This window comes from Crassostrea angulata, chromosome 1, assembly GCF_025612915.1.
Source record: "Crassostrea angulata isolate pt1a10 chromosome 1, ASM2561291v2, whole genome shotgun sequence".
In the NCBI taxonomy this organism is placed as follows: Eukaryota; Metazoa; Mollusca; class Bivalvia; order Ostreida; family Ostreidae; genus Magallana; species Magallana angulata.
The window spans coordinates 5,224,970-5,246,389 of NC_069111.1; the positions used below are offsets into that span (position 1 = coordinate 5,224,970).

Consider the following 21,420-nt stretch of genomic DNA (forward strand, 5'->3'; position numbering starts at 1 on the left):
ATGGCTATATCGGGCATGCTTAACCTGTGAAGTCACTGAAATTAATGTTGGTTTGAAATACTTTAAAACATCTACGAGAGTATCATTTTTCAAACATAAGTACCTGTTACCCTTTTTATCATGATCCATCATCACATATTTTTATTAAAACAACATAAACGGGAAATTCTTCTATCCGCAAAACTATTTTGTTTTATCTAAAAAGAATGAAAGCAATAAATGAATGTATAAAGATTAAGAACAACGATTACTTTTTTTTTACTAGTGCGGAAATCTCGTCAAGAAACTAGAAAGTAATAAAATCCAATATACCGCTCATTACTTTTAAAGGGCTTTGGCTTTCTTTTCTTTTTTTCCATTTATCTAATCATGAAATACCTATTGGCTTTCAATCCAATAACTTTTATTACACTAAAAACAATTATTTTCCTCTCTGTTCTTTATCCTACATGAATTTCAACTCCTTAAAGTCTTCAGTTAATCTATTGACAAATACCAATTCTTTAATTAAAAAAAACAAACTTTCAATTTTCATTATATACAAAGCTTTATGAGATCTGTTCTCCATAAGCAAAATGAGCCAGCTCTGCTCATTCAGACTTTGTACATATGTATACATGTTATATATTTATAATGTTCCTCTTGTACCATTTACATGGTTTTAAAAGAATAAATGAATTGAACTGAATATTACTAGTATAGTATGAACTTATAACATTATATACCTATTATATCAATATATTTATATAATTCAAATGTAATTGAAATATCATTTGTAACTTTGATCATTGGGGAGAGGACTAACACACATCACAGGAACACAGACTGATGTCCAATCTTATTATGTACTTATTCGCACAATAAAAATATTTGTTAAATAACATAAATTATTTAAAAGCAATATGACAAGGTTTTCTCTGGTTTACTGGTGGGTTTTTTTCTTATTTGTTTTACATGTAGTTTATATATTATATTGGTTTTCCGGTGTGTTTTTGATGCATTTTTTTGGGTTTTTTTTTATATTCATGTATTATACTTTATTTAATATTTGTTCCTATGCATTAAGAGATGTAGAAAAAGTAAAATTTTCAAAAATCAGTTTGTGTCATTTTTTACTAATTTATTTATTGTCAAATCATTTATTCTTTGACATTGCCAAATTATGCAGGATATAAAAATTGAATCCCCGATTTTATCTTTCTCAATATTTTTAACTTACAGTCAGTAAACTTATAGATATTACAGTGTACCCGGTAAATGTATAGATTTTAAGAAGACTGTATCTTTAAAAAAGCTATATTACATCCACTTATAAAAGAAAATCACCAAAAGTAAAATCAAATATACTGAAGAATATACATGTACTATATATCCTATTCATATACGGCTCTTCTTCAGTTCCAGATCACGGGCACTTGTTCTGCGATAAAATTTATCCCATTAATTGTTTTTAAAACATTGCATTAATTTGTTTAAATCTACTATGTAAATCAAGAGAGTTAACATGGACATAGAACAATTTATATGGAAATATCTGAAGATCTTGGAACTCGGAATTTAAGTGGGTTTGTTGATAGAACATTACGAATTGCTAAACATAGATATCATTATCCATGTGACCGCTAGTAGACAGTTTGATTGGTCAAGGGAGATGAACATTCTTCTATTCACGAAACAATTTTATATATGACACATTAGGTAGATAGATCTCATTGAGCCGACTCTAACGATATGCATAACCAATTCTTGTAAAGAAGGCAAGTGAATAAGGAGTGCAAATTGCCTTTAAGGGGACAGACAATTAAGATACTGCAAAATTAAAATATCAGCAAATCTGATAATTTTTCTATAAATGTTTGAGAAAAAAATGTGTAATTAACAGAACATCGGTTTGTAACCCTTATATGTTAAATATTTGGAATAGGTTGATTTGCACTAGCAAATGCGTGTCAAAACCTCAAAATAGTGGCGTTTTTAGATCTTCGATGCCTTTTCTATTATAGAGTGGGTCTGAGCTCCATAATTTCGTCATGACGTCAGGCATATCTAAGGTTTAAAAGTTGCAATCTCCGAAACAGTGCAGACAATGGGACAAGCATGATATTTCACAAAAAAGATTTACCGATGCATGTTTAAGATGTCAGCATTTACGTTCATAATTGATGAAAATGTTATATGGCATGTAATAACAACAGCGAGCAAGAGTTTTCAAGTAAAAGGGAAGGTCACCATGCAAAGCAAGTGTGTAATCCTGATTTAAAAATAGATCAGCATTCCACCTTATTTGAACAGTGAAAAGGGGGGAGGGGGTCATCGTAACAAGTTGTAACATATTGTCTAATACGGTACAATGTAAGTAAGAATTGGTGTTGGATTATCATTATTACAAGAGAGTCATCAGTTTGAATTAAAACAAATGTATATTTATACAGCTGGAATGTTTACTGGAGGAACTAAATCGCCAAAGTGGGGTGTGACCCGATTTTCGTTCAGTTGGGCGATTTCATTAATCTTGAAAAGGGAACATAACTCGCGTGTCTTACTAAATGTACATTACTACATTTAACAATTACTAATCAAGTGTGTTTCTTAATTCGATATATTTCTTCCAAAACATCCGATCTTAAGTATAATATATATGTATGTAGCTGTTACAAAACAAATGTCAAAAAATTCATCTTACCCCCCCCCCCCCCCCCCAATGGATCTCTGCCAATGGATGAAGTTCAACATTAAAGCAGGATTTCGCGCCTAAATGTCTCATTCATAGTTTTTGCGCGCCGATTAGTTGACGAGTCCGTTGGGATCATGCAAATACCCCAGACCACACCATGTGTTTACATCACAGGCACGTAGCATCGGCGGTTGGGGTGAGGGAGGCTGTTTCCCCCACCCCTCTTTTTTGACAGCTGGTACTTTTCTTAACTTTATAGGATAAATGGAAATATCATGGATTTGCCCCCCCCCCCTTCCACTTTTGTAGGAGCATGCAATAATGAAACTGCAAATAAGGAGTTCTAATTGAATTAAAGTTACAGTTAGGGTTTTTTTCATGAATTTGAGAATTCACCCCTTTTTAAATGCTTGTCAAGATGATTTTGATGAAGCTGCCCACACACATTCAAAAACAATACGTGTTTGTATACCGTCTCATTTCATAAGGTTGGAAGTTTTAAAAAATGCATTTCAGTTGATTTTGCAATTAATATAACAAATACAATTTGAAAAAAACGACTATTTACTCTCCAGCTTTCAAGCTTACATGCACTTATATGATATGTGTTCATTCCTAAAAAATTGAATAAATAAAATAAATGAATTTCAAATTATATATATGTACGTGTTCTAGATCGAAGAAAAGACTAACAGTTCGACTTAAATTTGCACGTTCCATTTATAAATTTATGACCAGCAGCGAAAATTAAAATTCATTTCTGATAAGATAGCCTAATTGATACATGCATCATTCCATTGAATAATTTTGTTTAGTCAGGCAAGCTTTTTGGAAAGCTGTTACTTGTTGTCTTGAATAAGGTTTAATGGTAATCAAACCGATTTCAGTCAACAAGAACGTGGAGAGATGACCCAGTTTGCTTTTAAAATGTCTAACAATTGCCTGAACGTGTTAGAAAAATGATATACATGTAAGTCCGTAAATTCGTGGCCATGGCTAGTCTTATATAGCATTAAAACAACGCATTTGTAATGACTAAATTGGCTCAGTGGTTAGAGAACTAGGATTTTAAGGTTGTGGGTACGACCAATAATTTAGGAATTTTTTTTCTTAACTTTTGTCAGAGACATTTATTTATGTCTTATTATATTTTGCTTTTGTTAAGATATTCAAAACTGAATATTGTTCAAAAATTTTCTTTTGTAAACTTTTAATAAAACATATCAAATACGCATGTACTAAATTGAAAAAAAAAAAGAATGAATTTTGAAATTGTATTTTAATTACGACTTAACCAAATGGGCATTTGCGCTGTCTTATTCCCCATCTTCTTTAGCACTTAAATTATAGCCGTAAAATGCATTTAAGCACTGACATGCACTGATATGCTTTAAATTTCATTTGTCAATCATCATGAAATTTTGCAACCCCTCCCCCTTTTGGTGGTTCTTTAGTTTTGTTTTTTAATTCGGGAAGTTTGTGGTTACACTCATTTAAGCTTCTCTGTACAGGTTCCGGTTAATCCTCACTCCTGAGAAAATCTGAACGGTAGTCTGCAGTGTATTGCGTTTATTGATTTTATGTTAGGGTTATATGGTTAAATATTTAATGCTTTATCGATTGTGGGAAAATAGCATAAATATAACTTGTTCGATTTTCTGTTCTTTTTGCACTTTTCACGCCCAGCTGATCTCTGTTTACTCTTACTGACTTGAGTGGGCTATAGGATATTTCACTCCATGACGTTTCGCACCTGGCTGTGGAACGAAACGTCCTTGTTAATTATGTGATAAGATTTGCCTTCTACACTGTCATCATACATTAAATTGTATATTTTACGTTGCGTTCATAAAAAATAAAATACAATCTAAAAAAATGTAACGGGATGGGAGAAATAATGACAGATCAGACAGGGATTCAAACCTCGGCTCCCTTAAATATCTATATGAATAGTCAGATGCTCTCCACACTAAGTTAACTCTGGGGTGTATTCTTTTCCTATCTCCAGAATTGGTCCAGGATATCTCCATTGTCTACTTGCTACTTGAAAAGTAGACATTAATATAATTAGCATATTAAGATTACTCTTAAAGCTCTCCACTCAACCAAAAAAGTACAACCCTGAAGTTGGTATTTGAACTGGTCTGACAGTTACATCCCTCCCCCTGATAACTCGGTGGGTAGAGCAGCTGACTAAAGATTCAGAGGGCCCAAGCTGGCCCATCACTATTTTCCCCTTGATACTGCAACATGCTTGAAAATGTCTATAGATTTATATCCAGTACTGATTTGACTCTTTTCAATATTTAGATTATTCATAGGGCCATTATTTTGAAATTTCATCTGGTATGAAGCAGTGAATTAACACTTTTTTAAAAAATGTTCTAAAAAAAATTAAAGTGCCTGGTCAATATATAAGTATTGAGGCACATCATTTTAAATGTAATTTTATGAAACAGTCATTTGGACTCAACCATTTAAAAATCTAATTTTAAAAAAATAATGAATAAAGTACAGAAGACACATGACAGGGGTGTAATTGGTATTGGTAAATGTATGAGTTGAATATCCTTTTTGCAGGCAGAAAGCCAGACAACAATTTTTCTTTTTCATTTGAACAGTAATGGTGAAAACCTCAAATGACTTGATGAAAATTGTATGAATGGAAACATGCTCAGACTGTTGAGAAACATTTGTCCAAGATCAAGAGTGGTAAAAAATAGAGCATTTTCCTCAAGTGAGTACTTTGATTTTGACAAATAAGTGTTCTGTTTTAACCCTATCAATCTTTTCTTGTTCAGTGTGTTTAAATGCATTAACCCTCTCATGGCATGCATATGAGTTTGAATCACATGATAAATCTTACAGATTTGTTTATATTTAATTGTTTATGTTAATCTAAGTTAAAATTCTGCCTTTTATACATTCTTTCAAAATAATTCAATAGTTTAGGCCAGCTGTAGAATTGCCAGATCCATTACCATTTGTCTTTTTTGGAAATCATATTTTTATCAACCTTAAAAATAAAACGCTTTTCCTGAATTCACAGGTGTCATTGAAATATCAGATGAGGTACAAAACACATTGCATCATGGGAAACCCGTCGTTGCCTTGGAATCAACTATTGTCACCCATGGCATGCCACATCCAAATAATCTAGAGTGAGCTACATTAGGTTTAAAAAAGCCAACCATAAATGACATAAATATGTCTGATTGATCTGGAACTCAGTGATGTAACTTTGATGCATGTACTAAAAAATCAAACAATTTAAACATGAGTACAAGTTCATATAAATGGATCAAGATGAAGAAAATCGTGCACCCAAACCACAGACTCTCAACTAGCTGACTGTTATTTTCCATTTTTCAGGGGTAATTGTATATCAATAAAAACTTTAATTGTACAATTGATTTCAGGACAGCCCTATCTGTGGAGAAGATAATCAGGGATAATGGAGTAGTCCCTGCCACCATAGGGATTCTGAAGGGCAAGGTCAAAGTGGGCAAGTATAAGTCTAAAGGGATATTACAGTAAAAATAAAATTGTTGTCTCAAATTCCTTAGGACCAAATACAAACCTCAAGACATCTGATGATTCCAATTATGGAGGTAAACATTCTTGAAGGAAAAGTGGTTTAGATTCCAGATCAATTTGACATGTCCATGATATACAGTTGAACTTTGGTATCTCGAACACCGATATCTCGAATACAATGGATATGTCGAAGTGATTTGCAAGTCCCAACCACTTATAACTTATAATAAACCCTTGATATCTCGAATACTTGGATATAACGAGATTTGACTGTACAATATATTTATGTTCAAAATACCAAAGTTCAACTATTTAATATCTGTAAGACATGTTCCGAACATTCCAGGAAAACAATCATCAACATACAGTTACATCAAATTGATTTTGTCGTCATCATAGACACCAGGAATATTGATATTAAGTCTTGTATTGCTTCCCACTAGTTAATCTGATCAGACTGTGTTGATCTGACTGTGACCTCATTACCGGTAGCAGATTGGTCATTTACGGTTAAAAGAGTTTTTTTGATTGATTATCTCATTTTACATTAAGTATTAACTGTTCTTGATGTGTATTAGATTTGTATCAGATGTTGCTGACTGTTGATGAAAAGTAAAGTGCATGTCTCTTTCAGTAAAGTATACATCACTTTTTCCACACCAAATGATGAATGTTTGAGATGATAACACTAGACGCTACTCTATAAACCAGTATACATTTGATCCACAGGGTTGACAAACACGGAGATGGAATACCTAGCGGATCCTGCCACATCAGTCATAAAGACCTCACGGAGGGATTTCCCAGGGGTCCTCAGCTTGGTGAATGTTACATGTGTATTATGCTCAAAAACAAGGTTATAGCAAACATGGTAATATCAAATTCAAACCTGCAGTGAAGTCACTTTCATTACCCTAATCTTAAAACTGTATTAAAAAGTTATCTGATGTAATGAAATTACAGTTAATGTAATGAAACAAAATCATTTGTCCCAGGTGCCTTGTTTTATTATATCTTTGGTACACATTTGTAGAATGGTAAACATGTAAATGCCATATCAATTTCAGAAACCATTGGTTAGTCTTGTAAGAGAGACAGACATTACTGTTAATATAGCCTAATTAAGAGACAGTCCGTCTAAAACCAAACTCTGCATGTCATATCAGTAGCTCAATAGATACTAAATCCTGCTCATTAATTTCATTGATAAATAAGTTTATCAAAATAAACGTATTAATGTTGTTTAGCATACTTTGTGATTAATATTGAATTCAGATTTATTTGATCAATAATCTCAGAAATGTTTGAAATGTGTCAAAGGTATATACATGTAAGGCATTATTTTGTTGTAGTATGATTACAGATCAAGATTTACTCAATTAAAAAAAAAATTGGAAGATTTCATCTTTTTTTTAAAACAGAAACTGAATGGTGGCACCACTGTAAGTGGTACCATGGTGGTGGCAAACCTGGTGGGGATCCAGATCTTTGTGACCGGTGGCATTGGAGGGGTTCACTACGGGGTACAGGAAAGTGAGTAGTTTTCACACAATTTACCGAACCTCATGACACCATCATTACTTGAATATTTAATTTTTATGCTGATTTTTGCGCAAAACAGGTAGTTTGAAACCCAGCACATCCAGAATAAGGTGAGACTGGGTTTGATTGGTTAATTTAGCTTGACTGTTCCGGTGTTTGTAATGATTGCTGATTTGTTTACGGATAACAGGATGTATCTCACCTGTATTTTGTAGCTTACCTATTTATGTACAGTACATGGACTGGTGTTTGTTAGTACAAAGGCACTCTTTAATAAGGAATGGTGTGCATGTGTGTGTGAGTACATGTGCACTGAAATCACACTTTAATCTTTTCCTCTCTGATATGCACTATTTTCCATTTGAAATATTTTAAAAGTTGATCAGTACGTAAGCTGTATAGATGAAAAGAGTTTCTACTATATTAGGAATTAAATTACCCTAAAAATCAAACAGTTTTCTTATGGAAATTATGAGAGTACTTACTCAAAGGATGTAGATATACATGTATAATTTTAACACATGTTTAGTACAGGGAGTTTTAGGTTCGTTTACCTTTATTAGCATAATAATCCTAATATCCAATTATCTACAGTGGGATGTCAAAGTTCAGAGCTGCAATCCAGGCGCATTCTTTCCTTTTAGTTTCCCTCACCTTTGAGGGAAAACACTAAGCATATTTTCTATTTTGATGTGCTGCATGTATAATCAAAAGATATGCCTTCACAGTGATTGCTGTGCACTGTGTGCAGTACATTTGCACATTTACCAGTGTATTTGATGACAATCCTATCCTTGGCTCGCATTTCTTGAATCTTGCTCTGTTCTACCTTAATTCATTATGGAAGTTTTACCATAAGAGTGTGTTTTCACTCATTTATCTTAATTGCAAAAAACTCTACCAGTATTTATTTTTAATAAAATTCAAAATGCAAATGCTCCAAAACAGATTTGTTGTAAGCAACACATAACACTTGTTTTAGTAAGTTTGGGATCTCTAGATTCTGGAGTGGTTCAATGTCTTGATTTGAGCTAAATTATTTTTCCATTTTAACAAATGATATGCTTAAGGTGCCTCACTACACCTTGAAATAGTTTCTCAAATCAGCAGAAAATTACTTGATTATGATAGAAAGCATGATGGATAAGAAGTATTTATATCAAATAGGCGAAAAAATGTGCAATTTTAAATAAAAAATGGTATTTTCAAACATTTCATTCAGTAAACATAAACAAAAGCCCCAGGTGGATTCGAACTCATGACCTGCGGTTCACAAGCCTGATACTTTAACCACTGATCTATGACGATATATATCTGAATAGATTGATACAAACAATTTAACAAAACATTTAAACCGCCATCTTGTGATGTAGTGTCTTAAGAAGTATAAGTCTCGGTGTAGTGAAGTACCTTAAGAAAGCTATTTCAAATGGTCAAAATCTGAATGTCATGCAGTTATCAAGTTTCAAACAGGATATAGAACTGTCAATTCTTTGTAAAGTAACAAGGTTTGGGCCAAACAGAAAAAATCTTTGTCCTTTATAGCTATGGATGCAAGTGTTGTGTGTTTGTTATAGTTAACAGTATGTTTGTAATAGATGTACAACATTAAACTGTTATATAGCCATGGATGTGAGTGCTGACTTGACAGAACTCGGTAGAACTCCGGTCACTGTGATCTCATCCGGAGTGAAGTCCATCCTGGACATCCGGAAAACACTGGAATATCTGGTAACCTTTGATACAATCACACATACTCTCAATATATGCACACAATATATTAAGTTATTTTATTTTTTTTCTACAATAATTGTTAAAAATCATCAGAAAAACGCTGAAAGATCTGGTATTTTAATGTTACACTGAGATAGCCCATCTATATTTGTATCCAAGCTTGCTTGCACATTTATTTAAATACATGTATCTTTATTTAGATATAATGAACCTATTTTTTTTTATGCAGGAAACTGAGGGTGTTGCCGTGGCAACTTATGGGACATCCCAGGAATTCCCAGCATTCTTTACACCACATAGTGGTTTCAAAGTCCCATATAATGTGACAAATCCTACCCAGGCTGCTCACTTTATAGGTAGGATGATTCAAATTCAGATTGACCCCAAGGTCTCTAAATAAATTACAAATGAAATACCAAACCTATCCAGGCAAATGCCAAAAAACTAAACTCCAGAAACACATTTAGTCCCACTGCTCTTTGTAACAATTGGAACTCAAAGTATTAATGGATTCTACTTTTTACTTGTTTTACAGAGGCTCATAGAGCCATGAACCTACAGTCAGGTATTCTGATTGGGGTACCCATTCCTGAATCTGAGGGAGCATCTGCAGGGGAGACAATTCAGCAAGCTATAGAATCAGCTCTCTTACAGGCCAAGTAAGTTTGGTGTAGAAATTGTGATCACATGGTCAAATATAAATCATAATATCTGCTTTAATCACCAATTGTGATTTTTGTTATTTTACAGGGAACAGAATATTTCTGGGAAGGACGTGACTCCATTTATTTTAGACAGAGTTAATGCAATCACAGGAGGAGCATCCCTTCAAGCCAGTATCCTTCAGATGAGTTCAATATTGATTCTGATTATTCACATGTGTAATGTTATTTGTGAATCATTTGCATCCTAAACTTTGAAAGATATCAGCCTTATTAAAAACAATGCTATGGTGGGGAGTCAGATAGCCTACAAATTGTCCAAACTCATCAAATCCAAGAAAAGCCAATCCCATGCTGCCACAGTCACAAAACACAGTCACAAAGAAAAAGCGGATGTGGTGAGATAGTCTCTGTCAAACTACACTGTGTAGATTGAAAATAATATTATACATGTGACTGGGAAGTAGTTTACTTTTGCAAAGTGAAAACAGTATGCAGTAAAATCATCTGATATTTTCTTCCACAGGTAGTGATAGGTGGATCCATTGTAGATTTTTATGCTAGAGTCAACTCGGATAATTTCCAGGTAATTTAATACAGCATGATGCAGGTATCTGTGGGGTCACAATTGTTTGTTTGTTTTTTTTAATCAAATTTTAATGATTATGTCTCAGATCAAATTAAAAATAAAAAGATAAAACAGAAACAGTTAAACATTCTTTTATCAACTTGACAAAAGTTCCGGAGGACAGTTTGAAATTCATCTGATGTTTATTTTTCCAGAGTAACGGAGCGACCTACCCTGGTGGAGTGGCCCAGTCCTTCGGAGGGGTGGGCAGGAACCTGGCGGATGGACTCTCCCACCTTGGAGTCAATGCTTTCTTTATTTCTGCCATTGGAAAAGATTCACACAGAGCAGGATTCAAAGCTTATTGTCATCACATGGTAACTAGTAAATACATGACAACAAAAATAAATCGTAAGAAGCACATTTCCCGATTTTTTAATTCTCGCTGTTTTCTGACAGACATAAACTAAATAAACCTATAATAAAATTTCGGTGTTTGTGATTTATACCCACGATTTGAAGCAAAATGGTTGAATTTGGGAATTAAGTACTTGCATAAAATAAGGAATCTACAGTACACATTTTACATGTTAGTGCTGCAGTAGCTAGCTTCAATGTTTATATTATGTACCCTCTCACAGAATCTGGGAGGTGTGCTGGAAATGGAGGGACACAGAACTGCTACCTACTGTGCTGTATTGCAGAAAGGGGGACAACTCCTGTTTGGTATCGGAGACATGGATATTCACAGTCAAATTACACCTGAATATGTAAGTGTAATGTAGGTATGGCAAATTAGCTTAAAATATGTAGAACCTGTAACTTAAGTAATGCATTTATGTCTTACCGTTTGAGGCATTCAGTTGAATGCAAGATTAATATTGTTTGCAGATTGAAAAATTCCAGTCTGTCATAGAAGGGGCCAAAATGCTGTGTATTGATGGCAATATTACCCCAGATGCAATGCGCAGTGCTCTTCAGATAGCACAATCTAAAAAAGTACCAGGTAAGCGATCTTGAAGTAAGGTCTTTGAATAGTACTGTATAATGTGTTTGTGCCCTACTTATCCCTTACATTCTATATCAGTCTTTATATGTTCTTTATGTCTAATATTGTTTTCATAAAATATTTTTATTAGGTATTCTTTTGTGCAAGTTTGTTTATTCCATTTGCAAAAATATAACCTTGATATGAATTTAGTGAGAATATTGATTGTTTGTATTCCAATTTGAATTTATTTAGATGTTCTTAATCTGCTACAGCTGGTAAAGCCATATTAAGTCACGTCAATGTGACCTTTCAAGAATGAATAATTTTCCTTCCAATTTTCTTTGTTGAGTGTGTATCAAGGAGTCTTAGGTTCCAAAGAAAATCTTTTGCTTGAAAGCTTGTTTTAAAATTGAAAACAAATTCTGACATAAAAAATTAATGTACATCATGTTGACATACATTGTGTATACATGTCAATGTAGGTATGCGGTATAGACGTATCTTTTCAGTTTTCTTTGAGCCTATACAGGCATGCTTGCTTCAAAAAATGTTAAATCGAACAAAATCCTTGGCACACATCTTTTTCAGTTTTCTTTGAGCCAACGGACATGTACAAGGCAAATAAACCCTTCCAAGTCAACGTGGGGAAATTTGTTACTATAACAACACCAAACCTCAATGAGCTCAGAAGCATGTACAAGTTTTTGACTGGAAATCTGGATTCTGAGCATCATGGTGCGTTTGATATAATATTCAACATTCCAGATGCTTTTATATAGAAATCGGACATTATTGTTTTGTAACTCTATTTTACTTTTTGCTTGCTCTACACTGTATGTCACCTTTAATAATCCATGTTGTTGTACATGTATTGAATGTTCTTCTAGTACTATAGCCAACATTATGAAATACTTTTTTGATATTGCAACAGGTATGCTTAAGGTACAATGACCCATCAATAAGAAAGACAACACCTACTCACTTAAATGACAATACAATCAGTAATATAAAGAGAAAAGCAATTGTTCCTTTTTTGCACCAATTGAGAAGTATCTAGTCATGCATCTGTAGCATACTAGAGTGCGAGACAAAGTCTTTGCTGCTCTGTGATTGTATAAATCATTATACATGTACCAGTAATGATACAAATCTTTTATCGCGATCAGGAAGCTTTGATGACCTCCCTTTGAACAGTCTGTTGATGGAGTGTATACTGATGTGTAAAGTGGTGACCCTACACATACCAACCGTGCTGGTCACTCTGGGGAAGCACGGCCTCGCCCTCTGTCAGAGACACCTGGCTGGCACCCCCAACAGGGGCATCCCAATCAAGGTGATATTCCGTGAACAAGCATCTAAATTTTATTCATTTACCACTGTAATTTAGTGTAAACACTTTCATGTATCAATTTTATTCCTCGACATGAAAGGATTGTTATATACATTTGTATTCAATTTGCATTAACAATAAATACAACAAGAACTGTAATGACGGTTACTGTAAGGTATAAGGATAAGCCGTGGATTTTGAGTTGTTTGGGCTTGTTTAGGATGGGAGTTATCTGACTGTGGACCTGTATCCGGTACCAAAGAGTAAGGAGCCGGCCAAGATCATCAGTGTGTCTGGAGCAGGTGACTGGTGAGTGTAAAAATCAACATCAGCTTGTTCAATAATTCAAAAGTACCATAACTATTTTCAAGAAAACTTTGTTTAAATTGGTTTTCTTTTTAAGGTGTGATTTTGATGTTTTAATTGATAGTTTAAGGCAAAATAAAACTGACATATGAATTGCTGTTCCCATAATATGCAATGATTTTCAAAAATATTCAGCGAAGTTTTAATTTTAGCCAGCAATTGAGAAAAAAATAAGGATAAATAATAATAATACATGAACATTTTTTGAAGAAACCTGTACATTCTTCTTGTGTTACATATCAGCATCTTTGCAAGTCAAGTGTTTTTGCTTCATTTTGCTCCCCACCATACTGTGTTTGTGTAAAAAAAAAATAAATGTATGCACAATTCCTCCTCTCCTAAAGAATCTTGACATTCATTACATTTCTTTAAACCTAGGCTTGTGGGGAAGCATTTCAGGGGTATAGATCAATATGTATCTTTGTGGATTAATAATAACCTACTTGTGCTTTCTTATTACAGTTTGGCATCAGCTGTTATATCTGGGTTCACCAGAGGTCAGGATCTTGACCTTGGCATCAAACAAGGCCTCGTGGCTGCCCAGTTATCTCTGACCTCACACCATGCTGTCCCTCCCTCCTTCTCCCAGAGGCAGATTGAACTGACAGAGGATTTAATAAGAGAAATGAATTGTACAAGAATTACAGACCCCTCTATACAATGAAGTCAAGCCATCTCCTCTAAAAGAAATTAGGTTAATGCTGTAAGAATCAGGCACGTAGCATCATTTTTGAAAGTGGGGGGGCCAGACCCATCCAAAAAATCGTGACAAGCAAAAAAAAAAAATAGGGGGAAATTTAAAGTTTCCAAAAATCTTCAAAATCCTATTCCAGGGGGGGGGGGGGGGGGGGAGACTCAACTATGCCCTATTCCCTACCAAAATTTTTTTCCCCCTCCAAATCATGAAATTCCTAATCCGGGGGGGGGGGGGGAGTAACTTCAAATTTGACTACTCATTTCCTTATTTTCATATCAATTTTTTACTAACTTCCAAAAAAGTGGGGGGGCCAACTCCATTATAATTCATTTTTTTATATGTAAATTTTAAAAAATTTGTTGCTGCGAGAAAAAGTGGGGGGGGGGGGGGGGGCCAGGCCCCCCCTGATGCTACGTGCCTGAGAATATCAAACCATACACTTGTTGTGTATACTGTGGTTTCATCAAGATTTGTTGAATACCAATTTTCGTGGATTTCATTAATAAGTTGATCCACGAAATTTAGTGTTCATTGAAGTGCAATTTCTATTAACATTTTGTATTGATAGGGTCATTGGCTACGAATTTCCGTATCCTTGAAACTGTGATTTTCACTTTTTCCACAAAAATTGATACCCTTAAATATTAATGAAACCACAGTATGTCTTAGAAGTGCAATTCCAAGTTTATAGATCAATGGTTCTTATATAAAGGGTTGGTAAAGTTTACAAATTAAGCAATAAGTTTGCTTTCCAAGTTCACAATTGTTGAAGAAATGTTTAAATAAATGATTAAGAGATTGTGTACTAGATGTATATATGTGTGTGTATGCCAATCAGAGTATTACTTGTTTGTATTTTTTAATACCAAAGAAATATATATCATACATGTAGACATATACTCGAGACCTAACCATTGTGCAAGGTCAAGGATGTTATCATCATGGTAACCATTTCATAAAATCAGGTTTTTATTCCATGTATTGAGAGGTTATTTTTGTATGATTTACAATGGTTCTATACACTTCTCTAATTCTATTGTATCGTGCATTTTTTTACCAGGTATCGTAGCATGTATATGTCTTGCAAATGTATTTTTTACTGCTTGTTGAGTTTATCAATTAAGAAAAGTATTTCAGATCTGTTTACAGTTAAACTGTAAAGATGTACTGTATATATATATATATGTATGCCATTGATGATAATTAAAGCATCTGTAAAATGTTTGATGTCTCCTCCACATACAAGCAATTCTTAGACTAGTGAAAATTGATGTATTTGCTTGTAAAGCAACAATGTGTAGAAATAGATATTGTAATAAATAATTTTCTGTGATGCATACTATGCAATATACAAGTATTTTTACAAGTACAATGTACATGTTTATACAAGAATCTTGAACATATGATTTTGAAAGTGCCTTTATTAGCAAGATTAAAAGTCAATGTCAGTTACTTGGAATACAAAGACAAATGAAAATATACAATATGTCACCTCTTCATCTATGTATGATGTTTTTGAGCAATTACCAAGATGTATGTAATTGGTCTTTATGACCATTCTCTGTTCTTTAGAAGAAAGATATAGTTACCTAATACATCTACATACAGCGTGGAAAAGTTCATTGGTTGTGCAAAACAGGGAAAGTGGTCAGCTGTACAGTGCAGACTAGACACAACCTAACACCAAAGCAGACCCAAAGCTGACCCTGGGTCTGCTTTGGATCTTTTTTTTTTTTTATTTGTGTCTGCTCTGGGTTTAATCTGGGTCAGCACTTGGGGTTCGCTTCATGCACTGAAGTGTGAAGCAGACCCTCTTTTTACTTATCACCCCTTGTATATTCCAAATATCGGTACATATGTAGAGAAATTTGGTCATTTTTCAGTAGCCATTTACTGGTTGCTTCTGAATTGGGGTCTGCTTTCTATGTCTGCTCTAGATGGGTCTGCTTGGGTCATGCAGCCATTGCAGACCCTGAAATGACAAAGAAAGAAAACCCGGGGTTTAATTGTTTTTGGTTGGCTTTGTGTTAGGTTCGGTACAATTATTTGAATTCCTACTGGTGTAAAGACAGAGAGCTGTTCTAATTTCCAATCAATACATAATTGTATAATTAATTATCAGGTCAACCATATGGTAATTCCTATTCAATTTTTTTTGTCTTGTCTGATTAAATACTAGGTAAAAATAACACTAGGTTTATATATTTAGATGTTTATTTCAAATTACAGTTTCATGTATAAAATATATTACGAATGCATGTACAATAATATAAAAATTATGTGATTAATATATTCTACAAATTGATCTGATTTATATACAAAGATGAAAATTTTCTAATGAATTATGAATATAAATGATAATTTAAATGAATAAAAAAATGCACTGATATGAGTTATGTTCACTGCCCACTATATACACATGAGTAGAGAGTATACACAATGCTGAGAGTCTATAAGAACTTAGCATCCTTTGTACAACCTCTGGATGACATGGCACAAGATATTGTAGATATCTTTAACAATATACAAGATTAATTATCACTACAATAATTATATCTCCAAAAAGGAAGAATTTGGATCCTTAACCCAAATATTATTCTACCGGTCATGTTTACATTGCATAGCAAAAATAATGACACAGAATTTGTTGAAATTTCCAAATAAGGAATAAAAATAGTCAAGTGTTGGAATAATGTTAGAATGTTTCATATCGTGCAAATACCGATGCATAAGATGTTCCTTTGGTTTATTACATCAAATGATCTGTGTAAGGAACTGGAATGTTCTGACTAATGACATTTTTGAAGCTCTCCAAGGTCTATACTATACAAAGGATTCAGAGTGCTTGCTCTGACCCCCTTGACTGACCGCGCCCATGCTTGCCTGTCCCATGCTGGCTTTTCCCATGCTTGCCTGCCCTAAGCTGGCTTGTCCCACGCTGTAACCCCCCACACTCCTACCACCTTGCTCGCTAGGTTCATAATGAGGGGGTCTCATGGGTGGTGCCATTCCTGTTGGAAGGTGGGGAAGCTCGAGTTTCTTCTCTATTTCCATGGTTGCTTTGTCTGGCTTGTGATGGATCTCTGTTGATTTCAAAAACAGTGAGATTCCAGAGAATACAGCAAAGAATCCGGACAGGACAAAGAATCCATAGGACCAGGACAGGTAGTTGAGCCAGGGGCGGGGCATCCAGGTCGGATCTTTGGCATACATCGGGAACATCAGAGCCACAATCAGCACAAAAACACCTACACAGAGAGAGGGAGAGAGATATGATGATAAAATTCATTGTGTTTCTTAGACAATGCTGAGTATCTTGGAACTTGCCTTTTATATAAATTTCATTAATAGTATACATTGTACAGTAAATGTAATGAGATTCATTGCAGTACATCAAAGTCTAACTGTAGATGTGTGTACCAGCTTACCTGACACGAACATGAGGACCGAGTTAATCATGAAGGCCCTGTATCGGTTTGGGTTGTAGTATTTGATCCTGAGTCTGTCCACCAGATAGAATGACAGCATGCCCACAGCAACAATGTTTATTATCAGGGTCAAGACCACCACGGTCTGTACAACTCGGAACCAGGCTACAATAAAAGAAAAATCTAAATTAAATTATCTCCATTACAAAATTCAACAGTTGTACAACTCTACTGAAGTACATGGATATTGAGTATATTACATCACATGTATATATACATGAGTTTTTTTAAGGTCACTTATTGATAAATGAATCAAATGGTAATTTTACTTGCTCAAGTTGGAACACAAACAGCATGCACAAAAGGACCTGTGATTCACACCAATCAGCAGGTGCATGCCCGTTATAAATAATGAACATGCAACCTTACCTGGCATGATGTCGTCCCAAACTTCTTCAAAGAACGTGGAATGTATCCACCAGCAGCCTACGTATGATCTCATCATGGGGTCCCGGGGCTTCACCCATCCCGACAGACAAATGTGCCACATCCCGACATTGGCCAGGGGACTGTGGACTCGGCTCCATGATTTGTACCAAAAGGGGGAGGCGAAAGCAACGAAGACTAAAACTAGTGAACAAATTGAACAAAGGAAGGCAAACCAGTACATATAACCCTCACCCTTCTCTCGATATTGTTTACCTGCGCCTTTACCAGACGCCATTTTGAATGTTTGGTCTACCTGGACGAGTCCACTTTCGCACCTTGTACCATTGGTTTCCGGGTTTTGTACTTTATCGTCGAGTTAGGGCAAATCATACGAGAGAATCCGAACGGTATAAAAATTGGACTATTCTTATTTTGTTCCGTATGATTCATATATTGGAATTTGAATATTGCGACCCCGTCGAGTCATCTTTAATTTAAATTTGAAACAAAAGTTGACATAATGTTATAAAAATGTTACACGAATTTTATTTATTGTATACAAAATTATTAAATCATATCGCATTTATATTTATGCTTTTTTGTTATACATATAATATCAGACCATATTATATCTAAATATTATAAACTCCAAATATCAATAAATATGTTAACCATGTGATATCAAATTTAAGACACTTTTAATTTCAATAATACAATTATTTAGAAAATCTTTTGAATAAATTATATATCCGCGCGTGTATTGGCGCTGTTTTGTTATGTTAAGGTTCCTCGACACACCAAAATTTTATTTTATGGATCGATAGAGAATCTTTTTTGAAACATGATTCCACAAAATAGAGATCAATATCGGCTTTCAGTTATTTTATACGAATTTTTTTGTATTTTTTCAGTGAAATAGGAAAAACTGTTTTGCAGACAAACAGAATATATTAAAGCTTAAAACTTGTTGTCAATTAATGTGTAATATAATTATAAATAAATTCATGCCAAAGATCGTTTGGTCAAGTGTTTAATTTTTTAATTAAAAAAATATTTCTGAAAATCAAAATTGTCATTCTTTAATATCTTTTTAATCTATGGATAAAATTTTAAAAATAACATATAGTCACATAAACTCTTTACTAAACAATGATATTTTACAAAGTAATTGAAATGAAAATGCGAAATTTTGGAAAAATTGCTATTTATCAAATTTGAACCGATCCCGATTGAATAAAAACTGATCCCGATCAGAATTATTTTAAAATTGAAATTATACAAACAAATTGCAGTTTTGTTCTAAGTAATTGATATAAATTATAATGTTAGTAAATGACGAAACCATTTTACAGCTAAACAACCTGAAATTTTTGCAAAATTCTGAATCATTCTAACTTTATGTGATTTCGTTCGGGATCAGTTTAATTACAATCGGGATCGGTTCGATTTTAAAATTTTCCATTTATACTTTAATTTCACTATTTGGTTTCAATTTCTTGTTGAAATATAATTGTACAGCAATTGTTAAATGCGAGTAACAGTTTATCTGCAGTTTTTATCCATAGATTTAAAAAATATCTACAATCCTTTTTTTTCATTTTCATAATTATTATTAGTTTATCTGGCCGTTTTTTATATGTATTTATAGATAATTGTATTGTGCATTAATTGATAACAAATTTTTAGCTCTAATATATCTTGTTCGCAGCTAAAACGATGTTTCCGGTTTCTATAAAAAAATACAAAAAAATTCATATAAAATAATCAGAGGCCGATATAGGTGTCATTTTTGAATAATCATTTTTGAAAGAGAATTCTTCATCGATCTATCAAATAATGCATTGGTGTGTCGAGCCACCTTAACGCTAGCTACATAGAATCGAGAACTCAAGAAATTTGATTTATTAACGAAAATTATCTAATTTCGTAAAAACATCTACACCACACAATTAATTTACTACTTTTTCAAGTGCGATTCCCATAGTATATTATGCTAAGATGTAAAATTATCGCACAATCGACGTATCATGGTTCTCATAGACGCTCTATTTAGCTCCCATCGAAATTAATGAATTAAAAAAAATACATATTATTATAGCACTGATATAGTACTTTGATTAGTAGAATTTACAACAGTACGTGTATATCAACCGTACGTATATTTGTTATGAAGTACGTACGAGATATTTCATTTGGAGCTTGACAGCTTTTAAAGAGATGTTTTAATCTATTATAAATGAGGAAACTTTATACATTTTTGTAATCATATCCTATTTATGAGAACTTTTCTTAAATCGTAAACCTGTATCCATTTGATATATGAATGTACAATAACAGGTACATTAATTAGCTGCATTAAAATAACTGCAATTAGGTTAAATCTAATTTTGCTCATCTCCCTGCACAACGCAGTATATTATACTATTCGACATGCTTACAGAGTTCTTAAAATATAAGCTGACCTAGCTGTCAGCAACACAGAGTGACCCCCACCCCCGCGACAGACACTGGTCGGGTCACGCACAGTGGGTACTCCAGTGTACCTGTCACTTCTCGTTGACCCAGTACATCGGATGCGGAAAATTTGACCACAGTCTGGTCCTGGCAATGAGTAACACACACATACATCAGACATAGAACGTCCACAAACAACAGAATCTGGCAAAGAATGGCGAGTTTGCTGTCTATAAGATTATTATTTCACAGTAGAGAGTCATTCTCCGTCCATGAACGCTCCCGGTAAGTTTCAATATTGTTGTTTTACCTCCCATGTGATATAATATGTACATTTTAAGTAAAAATCACTAATACTAATATTTAACCGTACGTGTGAATATATAAAATGGATTTTTTAATTTATGAGAGGAAAAATTTAAAATAACATAATTTTACAATAAATATTTATTTACGAACTACCATTCAACTCATAAGTGAAGAATTTTTTTCCGGTAATATATACGCGAAAGTTGGAACGCGAATAGACAAAGACTTTCATATTAATTTAATAAAAACGTATTCGATCGGGTTTTTTTGGCCCTCGTTTGAAAAAAAAAATGCCGAATACAAGTTGTACAATCAGTATAAAAACCTTTTGAAATTGTACAATCGATTTTAGAAATCGTACAATTACAATTTTAAATTGTATCAAAGAATCTACATTGTGATGCTTTGATATAATAAGTGCACTTTCATGCGCGAAACCGGAAAAATTTTCCAGGGGGTCCGAATCAATAGTCGGAAGGAGGGGGGGGGGGGGGAGGCTACACTAACCATCAGGAATCTTGATAAGCAAAAAAAAAAAAGCCTAATTCCCAAAATCATGAAATTCCTAATCCGTAGGCGGAAGGGGGGATCGTAGTATAACTACAAAAAAAAAATCATACCTACGAAAAAAATAAAATTCCTTAAATCATGAAATTCCTAATCGGGGGGGGGGGGGGGGGGGGGGGGTCCCGATGCCTA

General features: G+C 33.9%; 2 protein-coding genes across 3 annotated transcripts; one reads left to right on the forward strand and one right to left on the reverse strand.

Moving 5' to 3' along the window:
- The first annotated feature begins 4,166 nt into the window (after positions 1-4,166).
- Positions 4,167-14,201, forward strand: LOC128168311 (uncharacterized). 2 transcript variants are annotated; one of them, XM_052834532.1, is made up of 19 exons: positions 4,167-4,222; positions 5,296-5,411; positions 5,724-5,835; positions 6,094-6,179; positions 6,941-7,032; positions 7,633-7,744; positions 9,378-9,484; positions 9,717-9,843; positions 10,023-10,146; positions 10,238-10,323; positions 10,411-10,547; positions 10,676-10,735; positions 10,933-11,094; positions 11,359-11,487; positions 11,609-11,723; positions 12,297-12,443; positions 12,875-13,041; positions 13,259-13,347; positions 13,867-14,201. In XM_052834532.1, the coding sequence occupies exons 2-19, from the start codon at positions 5,333-5,335 to the stop codon at positions 14,066-14,068; spliced, it is 2,133 nt and encodes a 710-aa protein (XP_052690492.1). In that variant the 5' UTR covers positions 4,167-4,222; positions 5,296-5,332; the 3' UTR covers positions 14,069-14,201. The 2 variants fall into 2 exon arrangements, with proteins under 2 accessions (XP_052690492.1, XP_052690501.1); XM_052834541.1 differs by lacking the exon at positions 4,167-4,222 and adding an exon at positions 4,234-4,262.
- Positions 14,202-16,297: 2,096 nt separating this feature from the next.
- On the reverse strand, positions 16,298-18,283 carry LOC128156945 (uncharacterized). The gene is made up of 3 exons (XM_052819288.1): positions 17,959-18,283; positions 17,530-17,694; positions 16,298-17,349 (listed from the first exon to the last, which is right to left on the reverse strand). Exons 1-3 carry the CDS (start codon positions 18,251-18,253, stop codon positions 16,925-16,927), a joined length of 885 nt encoding a protein of 294 aa, XP_052675248.1. The 5' UTR covers positions 18,254-18,283; the 3' UTR covers positions 16,298-16,924.
- Between the last annotated feature and the right edge of the window lie 3,137 nt (positions 18,284-21,420).

Excerpts from the sequence above, each read along its gene's own strand:
- LOC128168311 (XM_052834532.1), top strand. The coding sequence starts at position 5,333 with ATGAATGGAAACATGCTCAGACTGTTGAGAAACATTTGTCCAAGATCA. Across the intron at positions 7,745-9,377 it reads TCACTACGGGGTACAGGAAA|CCATGGATGTGAGTGCTGAC; the intron begins GTGAGTAGTTTT and ends ACTGTTATATAG. Across the intron at positions 11,095-11,358 it reads AAGCTTATTGTCATCACATG|AATCTGGGAGGTGTGCTGGA; the intron begins GTAACTAGTAAA and ends ACCCTCTCACAG.
- LOC128156945 (XM_052819288.1), bottom strand. The coding sequence starts at position 18,253 with ATGGCGTCTGGTAAAGGCGCAGGTAAACAATATCGAGAGAAGGGTGAG. Across the intron at positions 17,695-17,958 it reads TTGGGACGACATCATGCCAG|CCTGGTTCCGAGTTGTACAG; the intron begins GTAAGGTTGCAT and ends CTTTTATTGTAG. Across the intron at positions 17,350-17,529 it reads GGTCCTCATGTTCGTGTCAG|GTGTTTTTGTGCTGATTGTG; the intron begins GTAAGCTGGTAC and ends CTCTCTGTGTAG.